Here is a 26,689-nt window from a genome sequence, read left to right on the forward strand (position 1 = left end):
AGAGTGAAAAAATTGACTCCGTGGAATGTTTGGCTCGTTATCAGAGCCAATTTTCTCGCAAAAATTAGTCACAAAAAGGCAAAGACAAGAAAATTGTGTGCAGCTTATCACTATCGATTCGGGTGTCTTTGTTTGATAACGAATGCTTTTGATATCCAAATGTGTGGCGTGAATGAAATTTGTGGTTGAAAGAGTCCCGTTATGTTTTGATCCCGTCGGTTGTTCCGGATCGCGCAATGTTCAAAATCGAATCGTACATTACGCCGATAATTTTGACTTACCTGGAGAAGTATGTCAAAAACATCCGGCCGGAAGATTCGCAGGTGTCGCTGTGGGGCGGCGAGGTTGTCTTCCAAAATCTGGACCTGAAGCTGGACGTGCTGGAGGAGGAGCTTTCGTTGCCGTTCCAGTTTCTGTCCGGTCACATCCACGAGCTGGCCATCCGGGTGCCGTGGACCAAGATCGCGTCGGAGCCGATTGTCATCACGATTAACACTATTGGTGGGATCGCACGCTAATTTCCTTTGAACCAAAATATTTAAATTTTATTTCTACAGAATTTGTCCTAAAACTGCAAGAACCGGGCAGTCGGGCTGCCCCTCGCAGGGATGCCTCGCGGAAGAGCAAAAATACGGACGAGGCGCCCCCTCCCGGTTACATGGCCTCGCTAATTAACCGGATCGCCAACAACATCACGATCCGGTGCCACAACGTTATCCTCAAGTATGTGGAAGAAGATATCGTCGTTTCGATGAACATACAGCAGCTGTCGATGGAGTCGACGGATGCCGGCTGGAATCCGGCGTTTATCGACATTTCGCCGACGCGGGTTTCGCTGAGGAAGCTGATAAACATTGTCGACCTGACGATATGCTTGGACAAGCGGAATTCGGCGGGGAAGATTGAGGTTTGCCAGGAACCGGTCCTGTATCGAAGTACGCTGCAGGCACGTGTATTGATGAGATATAGCAACGCTCCGGCATCGCATGACCGCTCGTCGATTACCCGAATCGATGTTCACAGCAACTTCTTGGACGTGAACGTCTCGTCGCAGCAGTTTCCCATGTTGATGCGGCTGTACGAGCTTGGAATGGCGCTGAAGCAGGGTAAGATCAAGAGCGAAACTTCGCTGGGTGCGGAAGGCAGTGGGGAAGGAGAAGGTGAGGCCAACCAAGAATCGCTGCTGTCGTGGGCTTGGAATCTGCTGCCGTCGTTCTTTCCGGAAGAGAGCGAGTCGGACAGCACGGACGACCATGAGTTTCACGTGTTTCACGCCGGTTGCTACATCGATAGGCTGCGGATAATCTTCAAGACGCAGGAGCTGGTCGGGGACAGTGTGGTGGGAACGGCCCGGAAGATCAAGTACAACCCGTTTTTGCAGCTGGATTTGAACGGAGTGCATGGAGAGGTGGTCATTTGCGGCTTGAAATGGTTCAATTTTAGCGGAGGTATCGCCAAGGTCGGGCTGCAGTCGCTGGAAGATTGTCCCTGCGGACATCCGATGGGTATCAAGGAGATATTTACTAGTGAGGCAACTGTTTCGGAGGAGAATTCGCATGTTAGAGGGTCCTTTTTTGACGAGAAAACAGGTGAAAGTCGGAAGTACAACGTCAACTGGAATTACCACCTTGGGACGTACACCCAGCAGGTTCTGCTGGCAAGATCTCCGGCGATCGCGATGGACATTGTCCACGAAGTGCAAATTCCGGACGACCGTCGAACATCCGAGTTTGGGAGCGATCTTGAGTTCAGCAATCTGTCCGAGAAGTACATGATTCGCGGATTCTTTGGCAAATTCCGGTTAAAAATCGGTGCGGATACTCTTCACCGCGTGAAAAAGTTGATCTCTTACAAGGATGCCTACGAATACCAGCCGTACTACGAGGAGAAACCGACGCCAAATTTGTCCCAACTTCCACCGCCATCGGCGGAAGACTATGACGCTCTGATGAGCGAAATCCCGCTCAAACAGATCCACATAACTGTCGTGACACCAACGTTGGAACTTCACCCAATCGATCACGGCCGGTTCCAGCTCGGTCGCAAGCGAAGTTCTTCCAAAAACCCCACAACAACCGTTCTTGGACCCTTGCTGGAGGTAGACTTCAACCGAATCGAGTGCAATATCTTAACTCCGCTCTACGAGAACCGCCTCGTCTTCACAACCTGCCAACTGCCAGAACCTCCGTCCAAACTTTTCGACAGCTGCTTCCACTCGATCTCAGGAAATCTGGAACGCGCACAAGTTAAACTGCGCTACGCGGACTCCAACCACCTAATCGCCACGGCCATCAACTTGAATCACCAGCATCGCTACTTGATCTTCCCGGAACTTTGGCCCAACGCGGAACTCAACAAAAGCGAACACAACTTTGGCGCTTCCGACGTGAAACTATTCCTAAATCCCCAGCAAACCATCGTGTCATCCTCGATCCTCTCCTCCCTTCTCAACAAGACTCCATCCTTCAACCCATCCCAAGAACTGCTCTCAAACCTCAACCCACCATCGACTCCGATCCTCGATCTGACCATCTCCCACGTCCACGCGCGTCAAGTACTCTCCGAGCGCACTTCCTGCCTCAAGCTGACCTCCCGCAGCCATCGCTGTCTAACGTACACACCTACAACGGCCTCCTCCCAACGCTCCCTAACCGCCCTCTGGCCAGACCATCCCACCGACGAAGACTTCCTCACCGTAATCGTGCAACTCCCGATCGATCGCACCCTCACCGCCCTCGAGCACCCTCCACTCTTCTACGGTCGCTTCCTCGACCTCTCCCTCAACGTCGACCCAACGCTGCACGAATTCTTGCGCATCTTCACCGAGCTTCAACAGGCCCGCTCGGAAGATCCCCTCTCCCGCGCCCACCGGCACTCGCTCTCACCGCGTAAATCCGCCGATCGTCTGTTGCCCAAAAAGATTGCCACCACCACTTCCCAGCCGATCACGTCCGTACACTCCAGCTCGGACCAGGTGGACCCGCCGATGGGACCGGTTGCGGTCGATGGAGCAGCTCTGCCCGCGATCGCGTCCACCGTGGCCGAGGAGGAAGGGGAAGGGAGGCTGGAAATTGGTGCCGCGACGACGAGCTCGCCCGATCAGGACTTTTGGAAGCAGCTCTCCAGGAGGATCATCTTTCATCTGGAGTTTTCACACTGTACGGTGTACTTTCCGGAGAAGAGCATCGTGCAGGAGAGCGGTGGCGCGTCTGGATTGCAGGAGGAAGAGTTTGGAGACAATGAGATCGTGATGTTGAAGTGAGTACCAAGAGCTAATCCATGCAAAATTTTTTTTTTTTTTTTAAGTTGCCCAATGGGCATTGGGTTAAGTTCACTGCGACCACCTGAGAAGGCTATCTTTTGTGATGTACCCTGGTTACTGTCCATACTACAAATTACTCGTATCCATTGGATCGGAAGACGAGGGGTTATTTTGCAGACATGGTTTATCCCAATTCGGCGCAATACAGTCGATGAACTGTATGACCTTCTTGGGATGGGTGTGGTGCCATACATCGTACGGCGTAAGAAGGTGCGATCCAAGGAACCGCAACCTTCGAGACACAAGTGCTCCACAGAAGCAGAGTAAATGTGCCGAGCTTTCCAGCTCAGTTAAACAAAAACGACAGAGGTTGTTAGGCCACCTGCCGATTTTGTGCAGGTGATATCTGGCAGGACAATGTCCTGTTAGAAGCCCTGCGAGTATTCGTAGTTCCCTACGGTTTAAGCCAAGAAGTTTCCTGGCAATTGAAGGACTTGGAGTGATAAAAGTTTTAGCTTGTCTCAATCCTCGCATCTCGCCCCAGATTGAAGCGATTTGCGATTGTCCCCAATTAGTTATTTCTTGCTTTACGGCACTTTTTGAGATTCCAAGGAACGGCTCGGGACCCACGAAGATGTTTGATGAGCCTTGTCTGGCAAGTTCATCAGCCATTTCGTTGCCTTCAATGCCGCAGTGCCCTGGGACCCAAAACAACATGACTCTGTTATGCCGAGAAGCAAGTTCCCTGAGGGAAGCGACGCACTCCCAAACAAGTTTGGATTCGCATTTAGAGGATTTTAATGCCAATAGTGCAGCTTGGCTATCCGAGAAAATACCGATTTTTGCGTGTCTATAATTTCTCATAATACACGTCCTCGCACAGATATGTATGCCCGCATAAAATTATATGATGATTTGCACTGTTAAAACCATGCAATTACAATACATATTATGATATTTATGGTAAGTTTATTGTTGACGTTTTCGAACTTTATTGGAATGACGATGAAGCTACTATAAAATTCATGGTTACAACTAATTGAAAGGTTTTGTTTTTGGAAGTCTCATAAAATTATAACAAATAAGCTACCGTAAAGCGTATGGTTACAGAAAATTGCATGGTTTTTATATTGGTTTTCTCCTGATGTATTTTTTAAAAAATTTAGTAACAGTAAAAATTTACAATATACTCAAACTTTTACAAACACAAAAAAGGAAATTAGGATATGTTGATCAAGTGTTTTGTTTAATATTAAAATATTAAAATATTAAAATATTAAAATATTAAAATATTAAAATATTAAAATATTAAAATATTAAAATATTAAAATATTAAAATATTAAAATATTAAAATATTAAAATATTAAAAAAATTAAAATATTAAAATATTAAAATATTAAAATATTAAAATATTAAAATATTAAAATATTAAAATATTAAAATATTAAAATATTAAAATATTAAAATATTAAAATATTAAAATATTAAAATATTAAAATATTAAAATATTAAAAAAATTAAAATATTAAAATATTAAAATATTAAAATATTAAAATATTAAAATATTAAAATATTAAAATATTAAAATATTAAAATATTAAAATATTAAAATATTAAAATATTAAAATATTAAAATATTAAAATATTAAAATATTAAAATATTAAAATATTAAAATATTAAAATATTAAAATATTAAAATATTAAAATATTAAAATATTAAAATATTAAAATATATTAAAATATTAAAATATTAAAATATTAAAATATTAAAATATTAAAATATTAATATATTAAAATATTAAAACTCTAAAAAACATTTAAACATTTAAACATTTAAACATTTAAACATTTAAACATTTAAACATTTAAACATTTAAACATTTAAACATTTAAACATTTAAACATTTAAACATTTAAACATTTAAACATTCAAACATTTAAACATTTAAACATTTAAACATTTAAACATTTAAACATTTAAACATTTAAACATTTAAACATTTAAACATTTAAACATTTAAACATTTAAACATTTAAACATTTAAACATTTAAACATTTAAACATTTAAACATTTAAACATTTAAACATTTAAACATTTAAACATTTAAACATTTAAACATTTAAACATTTAAACATTTAAACATTTAAACATTTAAACATTTAAACATTTAAACATTTAAACATTCAATCATTTAAACATTTAAACATTTAAACATTGATACATTGAAACATTTAAACATTTAAACATTTAAACATTTAAACATTTAAACATTTAAACATTTAAACATTTAAACATTTAAACATTAAAACATTTAAACATTAAAACATTTAAACATTTAAACATTTAAACATTTAAACATTTAAACATTGAAACATTTAAACATTTAAACATTTAAACATTTAAACATTTAAACATTTAAACATTTAAACATTTAAACATTTAAACATTTAAACATTTAAACATTTAAACATTTAAACATTTAAACATTTAAACATTTAAACATTTAAACATTTAAACATTTAAACATTTAAACATTTAAACATTTAAACATTTAAACATTTAAACATTTAAACATTTAAACATTTAAACATTTAAACATTAAAACATTTAAACATTTAAACATTTAAACATTTAAACATTTAAACATTTAAACATTTAAACATTTAAACATTTAAACATTTAAACATTTAAACATTTAAACATTTAAACATTTAAACATTTAAACATTTAAACATTTCATCATTTAAACATTTAAACATTTAAACATTTAAACATTTAAACATTTTTGATGACTAAAAAAGATATTAAATAAATCTCGTTCACTTTTGCAAAAGGTCCTATGTACATAAGAAACCCATGGCGCAATGTTTGTTTTGAAAAATTAATCTAGAAATCAGGATCATAAATAAAACGAACGAACCATGACATTAAAACTTTGCAGCCGACGCTCATGAAACGAACGCACCATGATACCGAATCTGTGCAGCCGACGCTCATGAAACGAACGCACTATGGTTGAGCGAGCTGTCAACTTTTTCAATCGCGCGTGTTCAATCCTGAATGTGTTGGCAGCAGTTTGCGTGCGCGTGTGCTTGTAAAAAACAACTTCCGGCGTCAAATCCGCCGGGGGACCGAACCAGAACAGCTCCAGGATGGCAGAATTTTAATATTTGGGTAAGTATTTTCTTATTCTTGAGATTTGGGAGGGGCGGAATTCCACCCGCAGCAGCAGCAGACATTTTTCATGGCCTGCTTGCCTAAGTTAACTGCTTGTGTTTTTTTCTCATTTTTACAGGGACTTCTTCCAATTTACGGGATTCAACGCTACGGACGGAGGCGCTCGATTGGGAAAAGGAGGCCCAGCGCCAGCTGCGGACTTTCTTGGCCGCCGTCAAGGTGTAGCCTTCTAGACGGAGCACAACACGCAAGGTGCTGAACGCGTTCCCGCGGTGTTGGTTGGATAGTTCTGCCGAGTGATGAACTCAGGTGAGTAGTTGCTCTGTGGTTGTTTCTTGGAAAATTTTCTTCTGTCCAATGCATCAAGTGATTTGTTTGAAATTTCTCGGCATCCATCGCAAACGTCAAACTATACACATTTATTGCCGGATATTTTCCGGAAGAGATCCGGAAAAAAGAATTCGGCAACAACTTTGTACTGTTTTGACGTTTACGGAAAGTGCCGAAAAGTTTGGTTATGTCAATGCTTCCAAAAACAGTTGGAGGAGGGCAGAGCTACGGCCCAGTTAGTTCAATTAGAATTCTGAAACGGATTTCAATTCGAATCGTTATCATTCAGTGTCTGAATCGATTGTTGCGTATGGAACAGAATTCGTAACGAAAAATTAAAAGTGAGAATGTGCGCGATACGATTCGAATCGAAACTGATTGTGGGGGTGGCAATTAGCTTCGCAGCACCATCAAATTCTAGAAATATTTTCCGTGACCTGCTTGAAAATAAACCATTTTTTGTTGTTTCGGCTAACTATTTTTTTTCTTTTTCTCTTTTGCAGGGACTTTCTCGATCCTGTATTAGGTGTGAGCCAAGTAATGCTGCAGGGGAGTTTCAGTTCGGCCGCAATCATCCGAAGACAGAGGAACACCATCGCCCATGGGTCACTTGATCACCAATAGAACACTCCCAGCACAAACAGGTAAGCAGGAACAGGGGAAAACAAAACTCGAAGTATTTACAGTAACTGTTCAATTCCGCAGGCTGCTTGTTTGAATCACCGAATCGATCTGGCGTTTGCTGGCGGTGCGCTACTACAGATGCAGAAGGAGTGCGAAAAGGGTAGAAGGAGTTCGTGTGAAGATTCAGCATGCAAAAGGTCAAAATCAACCGTGAGCGAACGTGGCATCTTCAGCGACGGGGGAAGGATTGCCGTGGCGGAGGAAAATTTAAGAAACCATGATTTGTCACACACACACACACACACACACACACACACACACACACACACACACACACACATACAAACGTACACAGCTTTCTGGGCCAGCAAAAAAAGTACAGTATAATTTAGTGAAGAGAAAAAAATAAATAAAATGAAAATACAATGGAACATACTGTAGTTATTATTTATTTCACTGTCCGAATATAGTTTTTACAGTACCATTTAGTAGGGAAAAAACCATGAAGAACTGAAGATTGACCGTGCAATCCATTGTAATGCTTGCTGTTTTTATTATTAATGTATGATGTTTTCTATAGTCAGGACGAGTTTTTTGGATGAAAAATGCAACATTAGATTAACAGTAAAATGCGTCGTATTTGGAAAAAAAATGTATGGAAAAATTTCGAAATTTTTATGGTACCGGTGCATAACAACCCCCCTTTTTTATGGTAAAATCCCAAAATACGACGCAAATTATCTTAAAAAACGATGCTGTCTACTGTTAAAACACTGCCAAAATGACAATATATTTTATTGTTTTGTAACGTTAAAATTTACTGTAAGTTCATCAGAAATCTTTATGCGGGTGGCATACACTTCTGCTTGAAAAACGGTAGGCCACTTTCCCATAGATATGGTTTCCCTGGTTCGAGGACCGAAGACTCCAGCTCCAGTAGAAGTGCCCATTTTTGAACCATCCGTAAAGAAACGAATAGTTCCTTCTGGAAGTGTAGGTCCTCCATTACTCCACATTTGGCGATTTGTTTCAATCACCTCATATGGAATGTCCATGTTGGGCCTCACCTCCATGCAGTCCGACACTGAAGTTGCAAGGGGGGAAATGTCAAAAGCCTTCACGATCCGCGAGTGACCCGTTCCATCTCCTTCCACCCAGTTGTTACACCGTTTTAGTCGTAGAGCGCCAAGCGCTGCCTCCTGCTTCACATGTAAATGTAAAGGCAGAATGCATAGCATGGCTTCCATGGCCGCGGTGGGGGTTGTTTTCATTGCACTCGTTACAGAGAGACATGCCAGTCGTTGGAGCTTGGTCAGCTTCGACTGACATGTCTTCTGTTCAGTCTTCGGCCACCAAACGGTCGACGCATAGGTTACCCTAGGTCGAGCGATGGTGGTGTAAGACCAGAATGCAAGTTTCGGTTTAAGGCCCCAGGTTTTGCCGAGCATTTTGTTGCACGCCCAGATAGCAGTAGTTGCCTTCTTTACCGCATAGTCCAGATGTGCATTCCAGTTCAGCTTTTTGTCAAGGATTACTCCTAAATATTTGACCTCAGAACTGAAGGTCAGTTGGGTTCCTTTCAAGGTAGGCGGCCTAAGGTCGTGTTTCCTCCTGTTAGTAAACGGGATTATCACGGTTTTGTTGGGGTTTATTGTCAGCCCTTCCTGCTCACACCACGACATGGTGCAGTTTAGAGCTGACTGTAGACGGTCCGATAACGTTCCGTCATACTTCCCCCGGATGATTAAGACAACGTCGTCAGCATATCCAATGACTTCGTACCCGAGTAGTGTAAGTTTTCTTAGAAGACTATCTACCACCAGCAGCCAAAGCAAAGGAGAGAGTACTCCCCCTTGCGGACAGCCTTTGGCTGCTGTTATTGTGATAGATGTGTCTCCTAGCGCTGCTGAAATCTCTCTGCTCGTAAGCATAGCATGAATCCAGCTCGCAGTTGTTCCATCGACGTTCCTCGACCGGAGCGCTTCATTGATGGCTGTGTACGAAGTGTTATCGAAAGCGCCCTGAATATCAAGAAAAGCACAAAGTGCAGATTCTTTATATTTCAGTGCGTTCTCGATACGTGACACTAACGCGTGTAGGGCAGTTTCGGTCGATTTGCCCGCTTGGTATGCATATTGGTGTTTATGCAAAGGGAAGTCCTTCAAGAACTCCGCCCGGATGTGGTTATCCGTGATTTTCTCCATAAGCTTGAGCAGCGTCACTGTCAGGCTTATGGGTCTGAAGGCTTTTGGCATCGTGGGGTCACTTCTGCCGGCCTTAGGTATGAAGATCACCTTAACTTTGCGCCAGCTTCGAGGGATGTAGCCCAGGGTGAAGCTGGCTCGAAGTAAGTTGATCAACTCAGCCATTATGGTGTCGGCTGCTTTTTGGAGAAAGATTGGAAGGATGCCGTCGGGTCCTGCAGCCTTCAGTGGTTCAAATGTGCCGAGGGCCCATCTGATTGAAGACTGGTTGAACATTCGACGGGCTAGGTGGACTGACTCTCTTGATGGTCGACACCATACACCATCTGCAGTCCGGGTACTAGCTGCATCCTCCTCTCTTTCAGTTGATTCTGGAAAGTGCGTACTCATGAGTACTTGCAGTGTTTCCTTGTTTGTGACAGTGAGAGTGCCTTGCTCGTCTCTCACCTGTCCTAGACCGTTGGAATGGTCTTTTGACAACGCCTTTTGGAGTCGGGTTGCTTCAGACATCGAGCTTATGTCCTCACAGAAATTAGCCAGGCTAGTTTTTTTGGCTCTCCTCAACTCCGCGTTATACTTCGTTAGGGCTGCTTTGTAGGCATCCCATTCGGAAGTGAGCTTAGCTCTGTTGAAAAGCCTTCTAGCCTCCTTGCGGAGACTGCTCAGGCTTTCGCTCCACCACGGTACGTCCCGACAGATTTCCCTCACCTTCTTAGGGCAGCTTGCCTGGTAGGCTGCCGTGATCCTGCGTTGAAGAGTATTCGCTGCAGTATCCAATTCTTCGGGGGTTCGTATTCGTGAAGGAGCGTCTTGTTTGGACCGGCAAAGGTGACCTCGAAAGGCGTTCCAGTCCGTGTCATTTGGGTCACGAAACGTTTCCCTTTTCAGTTGACTGGCTTCAATGTCAAAGACAATCTGTCTGTGATCAGATAGACTAGCTTCTTCAGAGACATGCCAGTTTTTTATTTTGTCTGCAAAAGCAGCACTACACAGAGTGAGGTCCAAGACCTCCTGTCTTGCGACAGTAACAAAAGTAGGTTCATTGCCCTTATTGCATACATTGACGTTGTTAGACGTCAAGTATTCAAGAAGGCGCTCACCTCTATCGTTAACATCGGTGCTTCCCCATATCGTATGGTGGGCGTTCGCGTCACAACCGATGAGGAACGGTTTATTGACAGCCCTACAGTATCGCACATGCAAAATGCAAACCATACTGTGATTGATACCCATCTTTTACAGACTCCCACTGATCACCGTCAACTCCGCGTTCAAGTCCAGCAGCCTGTCGGCGTCGATCAACCGCTTTCCGATCAGCCTCGCCAAATCGGTATGGCCCGAAGATCGCGAAAGTTTCCCATGGACCGTATCTCTGGCGAACGCCTCCAGCTGGACGTACCAGAACCGTACGATGGACAAACTGCTCGAAGAAACGACCACCAACATCTCGCTGGTGCTAAACTTCAAGGAAGACGGTACGGCTACGTCGGCCTGCTTCCACGTGGACACCTCGCCACTGAAGGTGAACGTGTTCAAGGAGCAGCTGGTGCTGGTCGGTGCAACGCTGAACCGGATTCTCTCGCTGCCAATGTTTCAGCAAAGTCAGGATGGTGGAGTCGGAGGGAAGAAGGATCAACCGCAGGTGCTGGAGATATCGCAAGCTGGTGGTGCTACGACGGCTGCAGATTTGAAGGAGTTTCTGGACTTGACGCACAATTCCAGTGGAGCGTCGGAGGAAACGCTAAAGGAGGTAGGGAAGGTAGACACAACTCCATTGTCCATCTGGTTGCAGTGGACGTTCTCCAAGGTGACGGTCAATTGTGTTGTAAATGAAGATTCTGGAGAGTCGAAGATTAAGCTAGTGTTCGAGATGGAAGACATCATCTACAGTTTGGACATGCAGGACGTGTATCTGCAGATCAAGGCAAAGATCGGCGGAATGAACGGGCAGTGTTACGAGTTTGACGGGACGAAAGGATCGTGGGTTAAAAACGAAGCGCTGGGTTTGACGGTGCAAACTGAATCGGGTGGGTCCAGCAAGTCCGCCAACGATACATTCCTGAATCTGACAATAACAAAAGCCGAGACTAAAAACGTTCACACCAAGTGGGATACTGTCCGCAAGAGTCGGGAACAGAACGATACCTTGATCGAGGTGATCGCCAAAATGGAGCAGATTGATTTACGGTTGGATTTGGAACTCCTGGAACAGTGCATTGACGTTCTGACTATTTTCCAACGCAAGGAAAAGGCACCCACAGGTGTTCTAGGGGTAAAAGATCTCCCATTGATCTTGTTCTCTAGCAAAGGACTGCGGCTGTTCATCCCGCTTCGGGATTGTCCGACGCAATGTAACGCGTACATTTTCAAGATCAATTCCATTACTATGCATCACAACGTCGAGAATCCAATCTGCCGAGTTCCGTTGCGACCAGATATCTACACCAAAGCCGCCCAGATGAGAATCCTTAACGTTCCTGGATCCAAAATCGAAGACCGACAGTACGAACTGCTACTGAAAGACATCTCACTGAGTACCGCCAGCTGGTCCGACATCTTGGGCTACATTCAAGAGCAAACCTCCTCAACAACCCACCACGATAACCCAGCTTTCGAGTGGAACAATCTCCAAGACGTCCAGCGATCGTCCGACTTCGAAGTCAGCACCATCTTCAAGGAGTTTCACTTTTCCGTCATCTGCGCACCCTGCCTCATCTACAAGAACGTCCTCATCTGCAGCCAGGCGATGGAACTCAACTGCATGTCCGATCTACTCATCAACCTCGACATCGATCAACTCCGCCTCGCCGGCAACATCTCCCAAAAACTATCCTCGATCGCGCATCTCGTTTCACCTCCTCCAGCAAGCGCTTCTTCGTCGCGCAGCAGCGTCGTCGAGTTCAACCCGACTCTGTTCACCAGCCAGGACACGATCAGCATCGACTCGATCAAGTCCGAACAGCTACCACCGGCTCGAACCTTCCGCCGCAGTCACTCCAAGCTGTCAAAGTTCGAGGAAGATTCCGGCGTCGAGTCGTTCCGGGCATCCGAGGAGAAGAAGGCTTCCTCCAGCAGTCGGCGTAGCGTAACTTCGCGCCAGCGAAAGATTTCCAGCAGGTCGTCCGAGCAGATTAAGACAGCGGCAACGGGGACTACGGTTGAGCCGCAGACAGTTCCATACGAGGTGTGCTTCCTGGGAGGTTACTTCAAGGTGAATTTGTACGAAAAGAAGGTCAAAGAGACCGAAGAACCGAAAATGCTGTTCCGTATGGTTATGGCTCAACCGAACGGATTGGTTTCGTTGAACTTGCTGGAGCATGTCATGCAAGTTTCGCTGTTTGATCTGGTTATCGACCTGGGAGATTTTTCCTTGTTGAAGACCCTTTCTGGAGAACCTGACGACCTGGGAATTCCACAGCCAATCATCAAAACGCGGTTTGTGAACAGTTTTACCAAGAAAAACAAGGAACTGAACGTGGACTTCCGGAGACCGATCAAGATGACAATATCTCACCAGAAACTGCAGATCCTGCAAAATCTTCTGGACGTTCTGGACGGGGCTGTCGGAGGGGGTCAGAAAAAGTCTACCGTAAAGCAGGCGAGGAAATTACCCAAACCAATATTGAGTCGAAACAAGTTCAAGATGATCAAGTCAAACATGTACGACATCGAGAAGGTCAGTCTGCGTTTGTCCCAAGCTATGATCCATTTGCACGACGAAGATCGTCAAGCCTACAACTGTAAGCTGTCACTGTCGTCGATCCAATCATCCCTGCGTGTCCAAGAACGCCCCGAACGCATGTCTTTTACGCTGGACCTCGAAGAACTGATCTTCTGCCAGGGATTGTTCACGATCATGCACCCGTTCTCGTTCAATTTGCAAGCTACTCTAACGCAAGAGTACTGGAAACGGGATCCCCTCATTCAGACCAAGCTCAAATCGAGCTACCTCCAGCTGGACTTTAACCCGAACAACCTAACCGAGATCCAGCGAATGACCGACCTGTTCAACCAAGTACTCAACTCCAAATCATCCTCGGAACAAGACATCGCCCGTACTACCGACATCAGCAGTGCCAACATAACTCCAAGTCGCGACAACCTCATCCCAATAGCGGCACCTAGCTTCAGCAAGGCTTCCAAAACGCAGGAAGAGCACTACCAGGATGACCTGCGGGCCGGGGCGTTCCAGTTCATCGAGTCGACGCGAGCGAACGAACTCCCGCTGCCGTACCAGATCAAGATCATCAACCGGGACGTGGGCATCATCTGCTGGAGGTACCCGCAACCGAGGTCCCTACACAACGTTACCGTCTTCCCGGTGCCGATGAATGTAAGTATGATCAGAATCTGATCTGTACCTCAAGATGACCAATGCGTTTTTTCAGACCTCCAAGTCGTTGAATATCCAGTGCAAGTTGGAGTACTTTGCCGAAATCTACGGCGACTTCTTCGAGCTGTGCGAGTTTACACTGTCGGAAAATGAGAAAATCGACCTTCGGCTACCGTCCAGTAAGATCGCATCCCCGATTTGGCGCATCGTGATGACCCAGAACGTGATCTACGAGGGTAACGAGCAGGAAGAGTCCACCGCAAACGACGAAAACGACCCACAAGAGTCGAGCAAATCGTTGATTTCGAACATAACCGACGCCCTGAAGGATACCTACCTGTCGACGGGTCGCATCGTGAGTCTACCCTACCGACTGCATCCGAAGATCTTCGTGGCTTGCATGCGCGTTGACTCGATTTTCAATCCAAACATGATCCCTAACGTGGAGCTCACCGTTGAGCTGCGTCCAGTGCAGGTCAATCTGTTCAACGTGATCGAACGACCGGAGGTCGTAACGCTTCCGAAACCGTTTGAGCGGTACAGGTTTTGCAAGGAATCGTCGGAATCGAGGAGTCACAAGTTCTTGATGCTGAATGCGCAGTACTTCCGGGTACACGCGACAATCTACGACAACTTTGACTTTCTGCTGAGCGGTGAGATGAACCTGCAGTGTGACCTGCTTGACTATAGTCATTTTACGTTTGAGAATGCGCTGGAAGTGGTCAACCTGAAGGCGATTGTATCTTCGGAGGAAGATTCGCTCGAGTTCAAGGCGATCTCCGACGATATCTTGGTGCGGTATGGGCCATCGATCGGGTACAACCTGCTCGTTGCGGAGAAGATATGGAACTGTACGCAGCCGGAGAATACGCTACTGTATGGGAAGTACATCGTTTGCAACCACACCCACGTGGGTATTCGAATTGGTCAGTTTGGTACCGGCGAAGGGATCTTCCTGGGAACGGAAGAGCTCTGTCAGTACGTGTTCCGAAGCTTCCGACATCCGCAAAAGCTGCAGATTGTGTTCAACGAAAACTACAAGGAAATCAGCACGGAACCGTTTGAGGTGACGAAAGAAGGCTTGTTCTACGTTCGGATTTTGCCGGTCCACGAAGAAGACGTTGACGACGACAAGCTGTTTGTGGTGCGAGTTGAAAATCTGAGCAGCGCTCAGAAGCGCGTTACGATCGAGGGTCAGATCAGCTTCTTCAACATGACCAGCCAACGGTTGAAGGTTCAGTACCGGTTCTACAAGGTCGTCCCAAACAGTGACAAGCACTACGTATCGACGAGCTTCCTGCTCGAGGAGGGTTCCGACGGGAACGTGTTCGGGGCGGCCAACAACAAGAACCAGCAGAGCATCAAGCTGGCGATCGACGGCGAACGGAAGGGCTGGTCCGGGGACATTCCCATGCGGGAGATTATGAACGGATCGAAGCCGTACTTGGTGAAAATTCCTACGGGGATGACGACGGAGGGATACATCAGCTATTGGGTGCGAATCATTCGGGAACGGATTGGGGATCACGCCGAGCTGAAGGAGTCGTTCAACGAGCGGGTGCTGGTCGTCGTTTGGCCGCTATTTATGGTACAGTCCATGCTGACGGTGAACACGACGGTAAGTTTGACTGGGTGAGGTGATCGACAAGATCGTGCAATACGGACGTTTTTGTTCCAGGCTCACGAAGAGAAAATCGACCAGAACTTTTCGATCTACGGACAAGGTGAACGGCGCCAGCTGCTCGTATCCGGGACAAACTCCGACGAGCACGAGTTGCAGTTCCGAATGGAGTGAGTTAACCCAATTATGAATTTGTACCAGCGATTAACCATCCCCAAAATCTCCAGCTTCAACTCCCCGCACGGCGAAGACAAACGCAAGGCGCTGCTCTCGTACCGCCTGATCGACGGGCGGACCTTCTTTCAGGTGCCCGATCGCTTCAAGACGGTTGAAGCGGCCATCAAAATGCTACGCAAGTCTCATTCCGTTAAGTGGCCCTGCTCGCGCGAGGAAGAACTTCGCTGGCGGCGGGAAAACTCGATCCAGGAAGCGACGTTCCCGCTGTACAACTGTTCCGCGGCGCATGAACTGTCCTGCTGTCTGATGCTCAGTATCGCCCCCTGGGCACTGTTCATCAACCAGCTGGGCTGTCCGGTACGCGTTCGGAACTGCGACTCGTACGAGGTGAACTTGATTGAGCCGAACAACATTGTGATGCCGCACTACATCGAGAGCAGCTTCACGCTGGAGCTGGACGTTGGGTTCGCGCTGCAGTCAGAAGTGATCTACTTGGACGGAGATGCGGTCAAGAAGCATGCTCCTAACAGTCACGTACTGCCGGCGGAAGGTTCGGTTGAGATATGCTTACGATCGGAAAGTGGGGTAAGTCATCTTTATTCACTACAAGTACTTATAAATCTAGCTTAAATCTTGCCCTTAATCTGCACGTTTGGTTGCACTGACTTGACAGCCTCCGTGAACACCTGCAGTACGCGATCGACCCTCTCGGTTGTAGCATTCTGTCCCATCAAGCCAATCCGGAATACCTGCCCAGCGGTAGGTCCCAACCCTCCGCTGATCTCCACCATATAAGTCTTCATCGCGTACTGCGCCACCTTGAGCCAATCGACTCCTTGTGGGACCTTAATCGTGGTTACGGTAGCAAGCCGGTCTTTCGAATTGGCATACAACTCGAAGCCAGCCGCTTCTAGTCCACGGTACAACCGTTGCGCACAGTCCTGGTGGCGCGCGATCAACGTCGGCAAGCTTTCCTCACAAGCTAGAGCGATGGCTTCGCGCAAGCCGTACAGCAGGGTGGCCGAAATGGTGTGGTGATAGCTGGAAAGATGGGAAGAGCACATTACGGGTTGATGTTACGAACGTGACGGTGGTATTACTTACATGCGTGGTCGTCCGAAGCATCCCCAGTAATCACCGACCAGTGCCATGTCCCAGTAGTACACCTTGACCTTCGTGTTACGGCTCTTGAAGCGTTCCCTAGAAGAAGATTTTTTACAGAGATTATTACAGAGAAAACAAAGTTAATTCGTGCTGTTTTGAACTCGCTGGGCACTAAACTGTCAACCTGAAGTTTTGAAATAATGTATGTCAGTCAAACTAGTACTGATCGGAATTGTCTTAAAAAACATTTCCAGGGGAATTAAACAAGCTTTTGAAGGCATTTTACTTATGATTTTCAAATTGAAAGTAGGAAATTTGTTAGTACGCATTGTAAACAATAGAAAACGCAAGAGTCATGGAGAAGCACAAGAAAAAGGAAAATTTGTGAGTACGCATTGTAAACAAAAGAGTTTAAGGAAGCCGCAGAATGAACATTCATTCGAATGCATTTGCACTACAGATTGTCAAGGCAAACAGATTGGCCAATGCTTCTGGACACCAAACGTGCTGGACACCAACCGCCCTTTACGCCCAGCAAAACTGGCAGTGTTGCAAGCGCAAAACATACGTTGCCAGTGCCGATTTATTTTGCATCGGCCAATCTGTCTCCCTCGACAATCTGTAATTTGCACAGCTCTGCACTCAACTACCCCCAAGAAACAGCCCACTTATCGCAAATATTACTTAATAGCGGTGCTATTTACGCATCCAATCACGCGCGGTCGCTATCTCCCGGGTCGCAAAACGTCAGACGAATCTTCCAAATTGCAACCATAACTTTTTCCCCCGGGCACGGTGCGCACATCGACCTTCAAAAACACAACAGAGCAATAAAAGCGGTGCCTCTACTGCCCCACAGATAAGATTGTCTCTCCGAACAAGCTCATCATCACCTTACAAATACAAACTTTCGTCAAGAGATAGCAGTCCCGTACTTACACGGCTCGATGGCTGAACGACATTGGCGTAATGCCCGGCGGTGCTCCGAGCACTTTCTGCGAACCGGTGTAAACAGCGTCCACTTCCCAGCGGTCCATGAAGAAGGGAGTTCCGCCCAGCGACGCAACCGTATCCACAATAAGCAAGCAGTTGTTTGCGTGACACAGCGCTCCAACGCCCTCCAACCCCTGAAGAACTCCCGTCGAAGAATCTCCCTGGGTCAGGAATAGTACCGACGGTTTGTGCTGCACCAGTGCCGTGCGAATCTCCTCCAACGAAAGCGACTGGCCGACCTTCGATTTGACCGTCCTCACATCAGCTCCGTATCGCGTAGCCATATCCGCCGACCGGTCTCCCCAGTGTCCGGTGTGACCAATCAGAACCACGTCACCATCCTCGAGCAGGTTGCACAGGGTGGCCTCCATACCGCCGTGGCCGGACGCGCTCAAACAGAAGGTGGCTGCGTTCGTCGTCTGGAACAGGTACCGAACGCCCTCCTTGATGTCGTCCATGATCTTGAGCGTCTCCGGGTGTAGATGGCCCAGGATGGGCTTGGACATGGCGTCCAGAACTCGCTGGGGAGCATTTGACGGACCCGGTCCCATCAGCAGCTTGTCCGGAACGACCAGGGGTTCGCGGAGAACCGCCGGAGAGGTCACTTTGTACTCCATTTGACGTAGTTTGCTTTGGCGCGAGAACTTTCACTTGTTGAATGATTGCGGAAGGCAGAGTCGAGACTGAATGAGCGGACGAGCGGCGAACGGACCGGTTTTAAGCTTGCGTACGTGGGCTGTTTCTCTCTCGGATCAGTGGTGCCAGGTTTGCTGAAAAGATTTGAGAGTTAATCAGTTGGTAGTGAATTAAAGTGGCACCACTGTTTTCTCTTGAAGCTTCTCACCTAGTTGTGGGAGAGAAAGAGTGAATGAAAGAGAACCTGCTGCTGATAACACGTTGTCGCGGTAAACGCGAGACTTTGTGGTTTCTTTCCATATGTTACAGATCAACCAGTCTCTGTTTAATCAGCTTGTCTGTGCGGTTTTCCTCTTACCAAGATGTGATCTTATGGTCACTTTTCTCCAGAGTGATACTCCAGATCGATGACCTACGCAGTTTTGCTTGCGGTTTTCAGCCGCTCTCAAAGTTCGTATTTGCCAACTGATAACAACCTTTCCCAGCCTCAGAAATGGAAAATATTTACTCTCCAATATCACCGTGCGTAATTGTTTGCTCTGCAATGTAAGTCACAATAATTTTTCCCATCACACCAGGTCAGCAACGTCATCCTGTCGTCCACCACGGAGAACAACATCCGAGTCATCACCGTAGCGGCGCAGTTTGTCGTGACCAACTATTCCAGCTACGAGCTGTACGGGTGGTGCTTTGCCGTGCTCGACAACGAACAGCTCGATCAGATTCGGCAGGACGAGCGTAGCCAACATACCGCGTGCATTGGACTTCCGCGGAATGACCGGAAGTGTGATAAGTATGTAGAAAATTATTGGTTGTAGACTTCGATTGCTGATTTATTTCTTTCAGTCCCCAAGGTTCGGCGGTAACCGTCCTGAGCAACCTGTCCCAGCACAAGAACCGTCTCAAACCCAACAGTTCGTACCAGTGCTACCTAGCTCTGTATCAGCATGGAACCGACACCGAATTCTCGCTTCCAATCCACCTGAACGCTCCCGTTTCCCGGCGCAGCTTCTGCGTGCAACATCTCACCCCCACCCACGAAGATCGCTACATTCCGCTAGCCCTGTCGACCGTCACCCACCACGGTCAGCACTATGTCTCGATCTATGACGACCCGTGCCCGTCGTACGCGATCGAAAACCGAACCGACTTCAACATCTACGTGGCCCAGGCGGACTCCACCAACGCGAGCAAACCGGCCGAAGCCGTCCCGGAGTGTCCGGCCGAGGCGAACTTTGTGTGGTACCAGATCGTACGATCGCGCCAGACAGTGTTCTACACGCCGCCAGAACTGGATGCCGTGTTCCCGGAGGCGCAGACCGTGGAGGTTGCGCTGATCTTTGCCTGTGTAAGCGGAAGTGCGATTCGGTGGTCGCATCCGGTGCGGATCGATGAGAACAAGAATATCTTCCTGAACATTCCACTGTACGGGGATCTGAAGCTGGCCGTTAACGTGCGCAATCGGACCACGGAGATTGTGATCGATTACATCAGTCAGGTGAGATTTTTTTTATATTGAGTGGTTCTCTACGATTTTGCAAATCGACTTTTTTTGTATTTTTTTTTATTTGGATGAAATTTTATCCATGTCCATCATTAGTTTTCCCATACAATTTTGAGGGCTGGTCATACAAAATAGGTATGTAAATTTATAAAATTTCTGTATCTTGACAAAGAATTTTCAGATCGATTTGGTATCTTCGGCAAAGTTGTAGGTTGATGGAGACTTTTCAGAGAAAAATAAATACACGAAAAAATCCCTTTTTTTATTCAACTTTTATGACTAAAAATCATTTTCGATTTTTTTATAAAAATATCTTTTTGGAACTTTGAAAATCAGGCAACTAGTCTGAGATATGGGAAGGTGGGGCAAGACGACCATATGGGGCAAGCGGAACAATCGCTCGTACGGCCGTAATTTTTACAATTTTGATTATTTCCAGTATGAGGAATTGTTGCTAGCAATGCAATTAGCTGATTATACTACCACATAACCGACAAAACGACTTAAACACCACGGGATATAAGATTGAATTACGTTTTTTTTTTCAAAACCCTTGTTTTCTTTTAATATTAATTTGGAAAGAACACAATAAGGCTTAGGGTTCATTTTAAGGCTCATTTTATCAAAATGCTATTTTTCTTAGATCAGTAGTGTCCTTACCAATGACTTGCACCTATTATTAAGTATGATTTAACTTTTGGTTATTTTTGTTGAGAGCTTTTGAAAAACTTTGTTCAGGTGGGGCAAGTGTACCATAACACGGAGAAAAAAGAGTTCCCAAAATCGTGAACAAGCGTTCATGAAAATGGGAACCACGAACAAAGTGTTCAAATTTCATGGTACGTTTTTCAAAATCCTACCATGGGATTTGAACACTTTGTTTGAGGTTCCCATTTTCATGAGCGCTCGTTCACGATTTTGGGAACTCTTTTTTCTCCGTGTAAGGATTATTAGTATGGAAAAAATTACGAATTTCTGTAATAATTTTTTTTCGTAAAAACGATCAAATTTTTAGTAAAATATTATTATTTATTATTATTTATTTTTTTCTAACCTGATGTATCTAAGTGATAACAGTTCAATCGTTTGCAAATTAACATGTTGTTTTGTTTCATGCATTGTTCCTCTTGCCCTAACGGGTTGTTCGTCTTGCCCCACTAGTTGAGTAGAACATACGGAAAATCAAAAATTTCAAAATCAATTTTTTACATTAAAAAACAGGATTTTTTTAAAATTTGTTTTATCAACGTCTTAGTCAAGACCTGGAATAAGATGATTATAAATAAATCCGACAGTTTTTTAAAGTTTTAAATGGGTTATAACGAGCATTTCCTTAGCTTGTTACACTTGCCCCACTTTCCCCTTAAGCCTCACAACGAATTCGAATCGATGAAAATGATTTTCTCTTGAAAGTTGCAGGCTAATTAGGTGACAATTAGAGAAATTCAAGCAAAACAATGTAAATGGGTCAGTGTGCATTTGTAAACAAGCAGTCTATCCTGCTTACGTCAGAGGATGTTTACATTTAACATGAGCAGGATAGACTGGATCTCAGAAACTAATTGTCCGATTTTTTTTCCAAAGATAAAATTATAGCACATTTTCTCAGCTATTCCAAAATATTTTTTAAAACAAAAAAAAAACAAATAAATACATATACCCAAATGTAAATTGTCAAGTACTTTTCGATTGCAAATTCGATTTACTTAAAAAAAAGTTTTTAATTTAATGTATTTTTTTGTCCATACTTTCAAAAAAAAAAAATCCAAAAAACACAATTTATTAAACAAATAATATCTTCTAAACCAGATTTTGCCCACGAAAAGATGTCTTTTTAGTCCCCTAAATAATATCATATAAATTAGAAAATTTAAAAATAAGTGTTTTGGGAATTTAGCTTTTAGTCATTACAAATTAAATGAGATTTTTTTTCCGTATACATATTTTTTCTTAATAGTCCTAATTATAATCTACAACTTTACCGAAGATACCAAATCGAGCAGAAAATCCAGAAAATCCCTTCTCAAGAAACACAATTTAATACATTTTTGTATGACAACCCCTAATTTTTTGTTTAAATAAAAAAAAAAAACAAAAAACATATTCTTCAAAAAATTCCAGAAATTTCTAAAAAATCGAAAAAAAAATCGAAAAATGTTGAATTAAAAGAAAACAAAGTAAAGAGTGGATTCGTTTATTCGAATGACCGCTGATTCGAATGCTCGCTGATTCAGTATTCGAGCTAGAATGCACTCAAACGTCAACATTTAGTTGTCAAACTAATGTTCACATTTCGCCCCAAGGTTACTGTAAGACAGTAACAGTAACTTACAGTAACCTTGATTTCGCCCCCTTTGTTCCCTGTTTTCCAAGCACGGGGTTTCGTGCTTTTGACAGCTGTCAGTCGTTCCAACTTGCAAATTTGTATTCGTTAATCCGAATGTAGTTCCATGCGAGTTAACAAATCGGCTCTGTATGAAAAAAAAACAATAAAAAAATTAAAAAATTAAGGAATATTGGAAAACTTTATTTTTAAATTCCTGAGTTTTTAATTTTCAGATTTTAAATTTTTGAATTATAAACTTAAAAAAAATTTAAAGCTCGTTTTTGTATTTTTAATTCTATCTATAGGTATGGAACTATAAATTTCTGTATTTTAAAAATTTCAATTGGAAAAATTGGATTTTTTTCTAACTTTTGAATTTCTAAACTCTATTTTTTTTTTTTTTTGCAATTTTGAATTTGAATATGAGAGTAATCAACGCCTTGTTTTCAGGACCTGGAATTCTCCGCGAAAGACATTCGCACGCGCCTGTCGAACCCGATCCCGGCACCGACCATCGTCGATTCCAGTTCTAGCAGCGCAGGTGGCGCCCACCAACCCAAAACGCAGCAGCAACAAACCTCCAGCATTCCAGCGTCTTCCAACTCGCACACTCCGAGCCCACCCACCAAGCGCGTATCGTTCCGTGGTTACTTTAAATCGCTGAATTTGACTCTGTTCAGCGATCAACCAGCTCGATGCTGCTCGAAGACGGACCTGATTTCGTTCAGCTTTGATCGGTTAGGGGTTGAGGCGAACTCCGGTGGGGATAGTAAGAGGGCGTTGGTGCAGTTTGTCAACGTGCAGGTTGATAACGAGTTGCACTGTAACGGGGAGTACGACTTTCCGGTGATTTTGTGCAGTGAAGATCATGAAGCTAAGCAGCGCAAGCCGGTTGTGGTGCCGAGCCAATTTCGGTTGAACGAGGCGTTGGAGCAGCTGGCGTTGGACGCGTTGTGTTCGATTTATGTGGAAATGGACGCGAGTAACTGGACGGCGGTTGAGGGGTTGAGGTTCAAGGTCAATCCGATCCGGGCGTACGTCGAGGACACTTATATCAATATCTTGCTGGATTATATGATGGAATGCTTGCCGATGAACTTGTTGTATCAGCCAGAGGTCGCCGTGGAGCGAATCAAGTGTCCGGCAGGGCAGGTTTTGGTGCCGAAGCTGGTGATCCAGCAGTCTACTTACTTGGCGGATCCGATCAAGTTCCGGTACATAAGGATAGAACCTCTACACGTGCTGCTTTCCGTGCACACGTGCATGAGGTTGTACATCGCGCTCGACCATAGTCCGCTGGACTTTTCCGCTTACGAAAGAACCAGCATTCGGTCGCTGCCGATCCGGTTTGGGAACTCGCTTGGAATGCATTACCTGTCGGGGGCGATCTTTGGCGGAGGATGGGTGATCGGTTCGCTCGAGATTCTCGGTAGTCCCAGCGGGTTGGCCCGCTCGGTTACCAGTGGACTGCGCGATTTCGTATCGCTTCCGGTGCAGGGGTTGTTCCGTGGACCTTGGGGATTCCTGGTTGGTTTTACGCAAGGATCGACCTCGCTGGTGCGGAACATTACCGCAGGTACGGTGAATTCGGTCACGAAATTGGCGACGTCGGTGGCGAGAAACCTCGATCGGTTGACCCTGGACTCGGAGCACGTGCAGAGGACGGACGCTCTCCGCCGTCGAAGACCTCAGGGTATGACGGATGGGTTCACTCAGGGTCTCACCGGGTTGGGAATCAGCATTCTTGGAGCAGTTGGTGGCTTAGCACATCATCCTCTTCAGGCCAGAAGTCCGATCGATGTGGTGACCGGAGTTGGTAAGGGAATTGTCGGTGCGTTTACGAAACCAATCAGTGGAGCTGCGGAACTGGTCGCCCTAACCGGGCAAGGAATGCTACACAGTGTCGGGTACAACACGATGCCAACTCCAAAGTACAGCCAACAACCGCTGCAACGGCTCGAACCCATCCCGTACAAAACTCTCTGGGAACCTCAAGCCCTGTACGATGGACCTCTGCTGTTCACCATCCACGCGACTTACTCTAGCCGGAATCAGTACAAGCTGGTTGTAGTTGGAGTCTACCAAAAGACGCTCGTCCTTCTAGACGTTGATCAAAGCATTCTGCTGGAGGTGATTGACCTCAAGACCGTCTACCCCAGTGTAGACGCGTCCGATCCAACCCAAGTTCTACTTCGAGTCCGACCGGAGCTACCTCCACCGCCAACGGATTACGATTCCTACCCCATCTCCAGTCGAACGTACCAGTTCGTGCAGGAATCGACGCTGCAACTGCCAAAGCTTAACTCCTTCACGTTGCCACCCCCGTCGACCTCCGTCAGGCCTCAGCAGGTTAAAGCCGTCCAACCACCCAAAAGAACTGTCGCTGACTCATCGGGCTCGTTGATTGCCGTCACGCAACAGGATCCCGACAATACGGTCGTCGAGATAGAGCAAGATACTCTCGAAGACGACGACGACGACAACGGCCGGCTACTTCTGGAAGAGGTGGACGTGCCGATTATCGAGGAAGAGCACGACACCGACACAGTCGACAACGAACGCCGGCTGGTGCTGTACGTCGACGAGAATCTGGCCCGCTACCTGGTGCGGTACGTGAACCTGCTCAAAAAGTGCCAACAGCCGGCCGGAACGATCGTGTTTGCACCGTTCGATGCGAGGTAAGGGAGAGGAAATTTTAGTCAGTGTTTTCTTTTGTTTTAAACAAAAATGTATTATTTTATTTTATATACCACTCCATGGGAATGCAATAAGGTATAGCATTAAATTATAAACAAAAACGTTATTTTGCACCAAACCCCCCGTCGCGCTATTCACTGTTCCGAACGTCCCTTCGCGAGCATTCACTTCTCCTTCCGCAGCTTCTGACTGCTAGTCTCGATCGCCTCTAGCCATTGGCGCAGCTCCTCCGGCATCGTAGGTCGCTGTTCCGCCCCCGGAAACTGTTTCATCATCTCCACCACGTCGACCTTCGTGATGCACTGCTTGGACATGGCCACCGCCCGCACGAACCCATCGCCCAGCGTCACAAACTGTTGCTCCAGGTAGATCGCCTTGTCGTCCCACCAAACCAGTCGCGTCGTGATCTTGTACGCGCTAAAGATCGGAATCGTGCGCCGATACCGGACGCTGGACGCACCCTGCACGGCGCCGCCACCCTTGGCCTTGATCTTGCCGTAGATTCCGGTCAGGGCGTAAAAGTGGAACCGCGCAAAGTCCAGCTCGCGCACGTACCGTGCGTTGTTCATGTGCCGGATGAAGATGTCCACGTCCTGGGTGGTGCACAGCCCGTAGATCGAAGTTTGGTCGGTGACGCGGCGTTTGCGCTGAAACAGCATGCCGTAGCCGAGCGTGGCCACGCACCGGATGAAGTAGTTGACATCCCAGATAATGTACAGCACCAGCATCGTGATGAGGAGGCCGCAGGAGAACATCTGTTGGGAAGGTAAGACGTATTTCAATTTTATTTTATTCCTTTTTGACCACATTAATTTTTCGACCACATTTTCGGTATTTAAAAAAAATCATGTCTCTTACACCACATATGTGTAACTTGAGGTTCTAAAACGAGGACAGTACAGGTGCTGCCTCTCGCGGTGGAGAGCTGCAACTTTTCTACCAGTTTTTATGACAGTTTCGCCCATAGTGCGTGTAGTAAGAATATTTTAAATTTTATAAAATTATTGTGCATGTGCATGTTTTTGCATGCGTTTTTACCATCGGTTTTGTTTTACTTTGCAGCCTCGCACAGGAATAACGGTCGAAAAAGGGCTGTCCAAGGCCGAAAAAATTCTGACGGTGGACGTCATCGGCCGCGAGGAACATCTTCAGCTGTGCCACATGCTATCGCGCATTGTCAGATGTTTTGACGTTCTGTGTGCTGATGGATAGGGAGGTGAATGCAGGCCCGTGGGTACAAATGGAGAGACGGGACAAACGCTGCGCTGAAGGTAGGAGGGCGATGGTCATGACCGGGATCTGTGGCGGACAATTTCGTAAAAGTCCGTCCGTGTGGCACGCAACAGTAATCTGCTTGGAGAACTCACCCCCGGCGGGCAAACAGTTCCCGGATGACTACCTGTTGAGTATGGAGTATCTGTGGACCCAGGCGCGGGATACCGTCGGGGTTGAGTTCTTCACAGAAATGACATCGGTCAACGAAAAAGATTTTAACCCCGTTGCCTTCATTGCCGGCTTGAACTTGTGCGACCAGTGAGAATTCTGGACCATTTGTTCAACTCGCTATAATTTCTTATTGCACAAAAAAACTCCACAGACTACAGCACCCACAGCTACCCACGTGGCGGGAACAACACGAGCTGTGGATCAAGAAGCTGCGCCGTCAGCTGCGCAAACAGTAGAAGTGGTCGCAAAAA

At 45.7% G+C, this 26,689-nt stretch overlaps 3 protein-coding genes across 4 annotated transcripts in view; 1 reads left to right on the forward strand and 2 right to left on the reverse strand.

The window, feature by feature from the left end:
- LOC120424680 (intermembrane lipid transfer protein VPS13B-like) lies at nucleotides 1-25,100 on the forward strand. The gene is made up of 9 exons (XM_039588856.2): nucleotides 1-501; nucleotides 558-3,258; nucleotides 10,844-13,934; nucleotides 13,990-15,552; nucleotides 15,613-15,725; nucleotides 15,783-16,317; nucleotides 19,044-19,258; nucleotides 19,312-19,963; nucleotides 22,746-25,100. The coding sequence occupies exons 1-9, from the start codon at nucleotides 237-239 to the stop codon at nucleotides 24,975-24,977; spliced, it is 11,367 nt and encodes a 3,788-aa protein (XP_039444790.1). The 5' UTR covers nucleotides 1-236; the 3' UTR covers nucleotides 24,978-25,100.
- LOC120424682 (alanine--glyoxylate aminotransferase) lies at nucleotides 16,314-18,586 on the reverse strand. The gene is made up of 3 exons (XM_039588858.2): nucleotides 17,776-18,586; nucleotides 16,837-16,932; nucleotides 16,314-16,773 (listed from the first exon to the last, which is right to left on the reverse strand). The coding sequence occupies exons 1-3, from the start codon at nucleotides 18,444-18,446 to the stop codon at nucleotides 16,359-16,361; spliced, it is 1,182 nt and encodes a 393-aa protein (XP_039444792.1). The 5' UTR covers nucleotides 18,447-18,586; the 3' UTR covers nucleotides 16,314-16,358.
- LOC120424683 (protein THEM6-like) overlaps nucleotides 25,015-26,689 on the reverse strand; it is a 6,207-nt gene continuing 4,532 nt past the window's right edge. Inside the window, exons 1-2 of one of the 2 annotated variants that reach the window (XM_039588860.2) lie at nucleotides 26,031-26,288; nucleotides 25,015-25,747 (exon numbers count right to left, since the gene is read on the reverse strand). In XM_039588860.2, coding sequence (XP_039444794.1) covers nucleotides 25,157-25,747; nucleotides 26,031-26,138 — 699 coding nt within the window. In that variant the 5' untranslated portion in view covers nucleotides 26,139-26,288 and the 3' untranslated portion in view covers nucleotides 25,015-25,156. Of the gene's footprint in view, nucleotides 25,748-26,030; nucleotides 26,289-26,689 lie in introns of those variants that run through there. The other variant, XM_039588859.2, reaches the window with a different exon arrangement.

Source organism: Culex pipiens, chromosome 1 (assembly GCF_016801865.2).
Source record: "Culex pipiens pallens isolate TS chromosome 1, TS_CPP_V2, whole genome shotgun sequence".
Classification (NCBI taxonomy): Eukaryota; Metazoa; Arthropoda; class Insecta; order Diptera; family Culicidae; genus Culex; species Culex pipiens.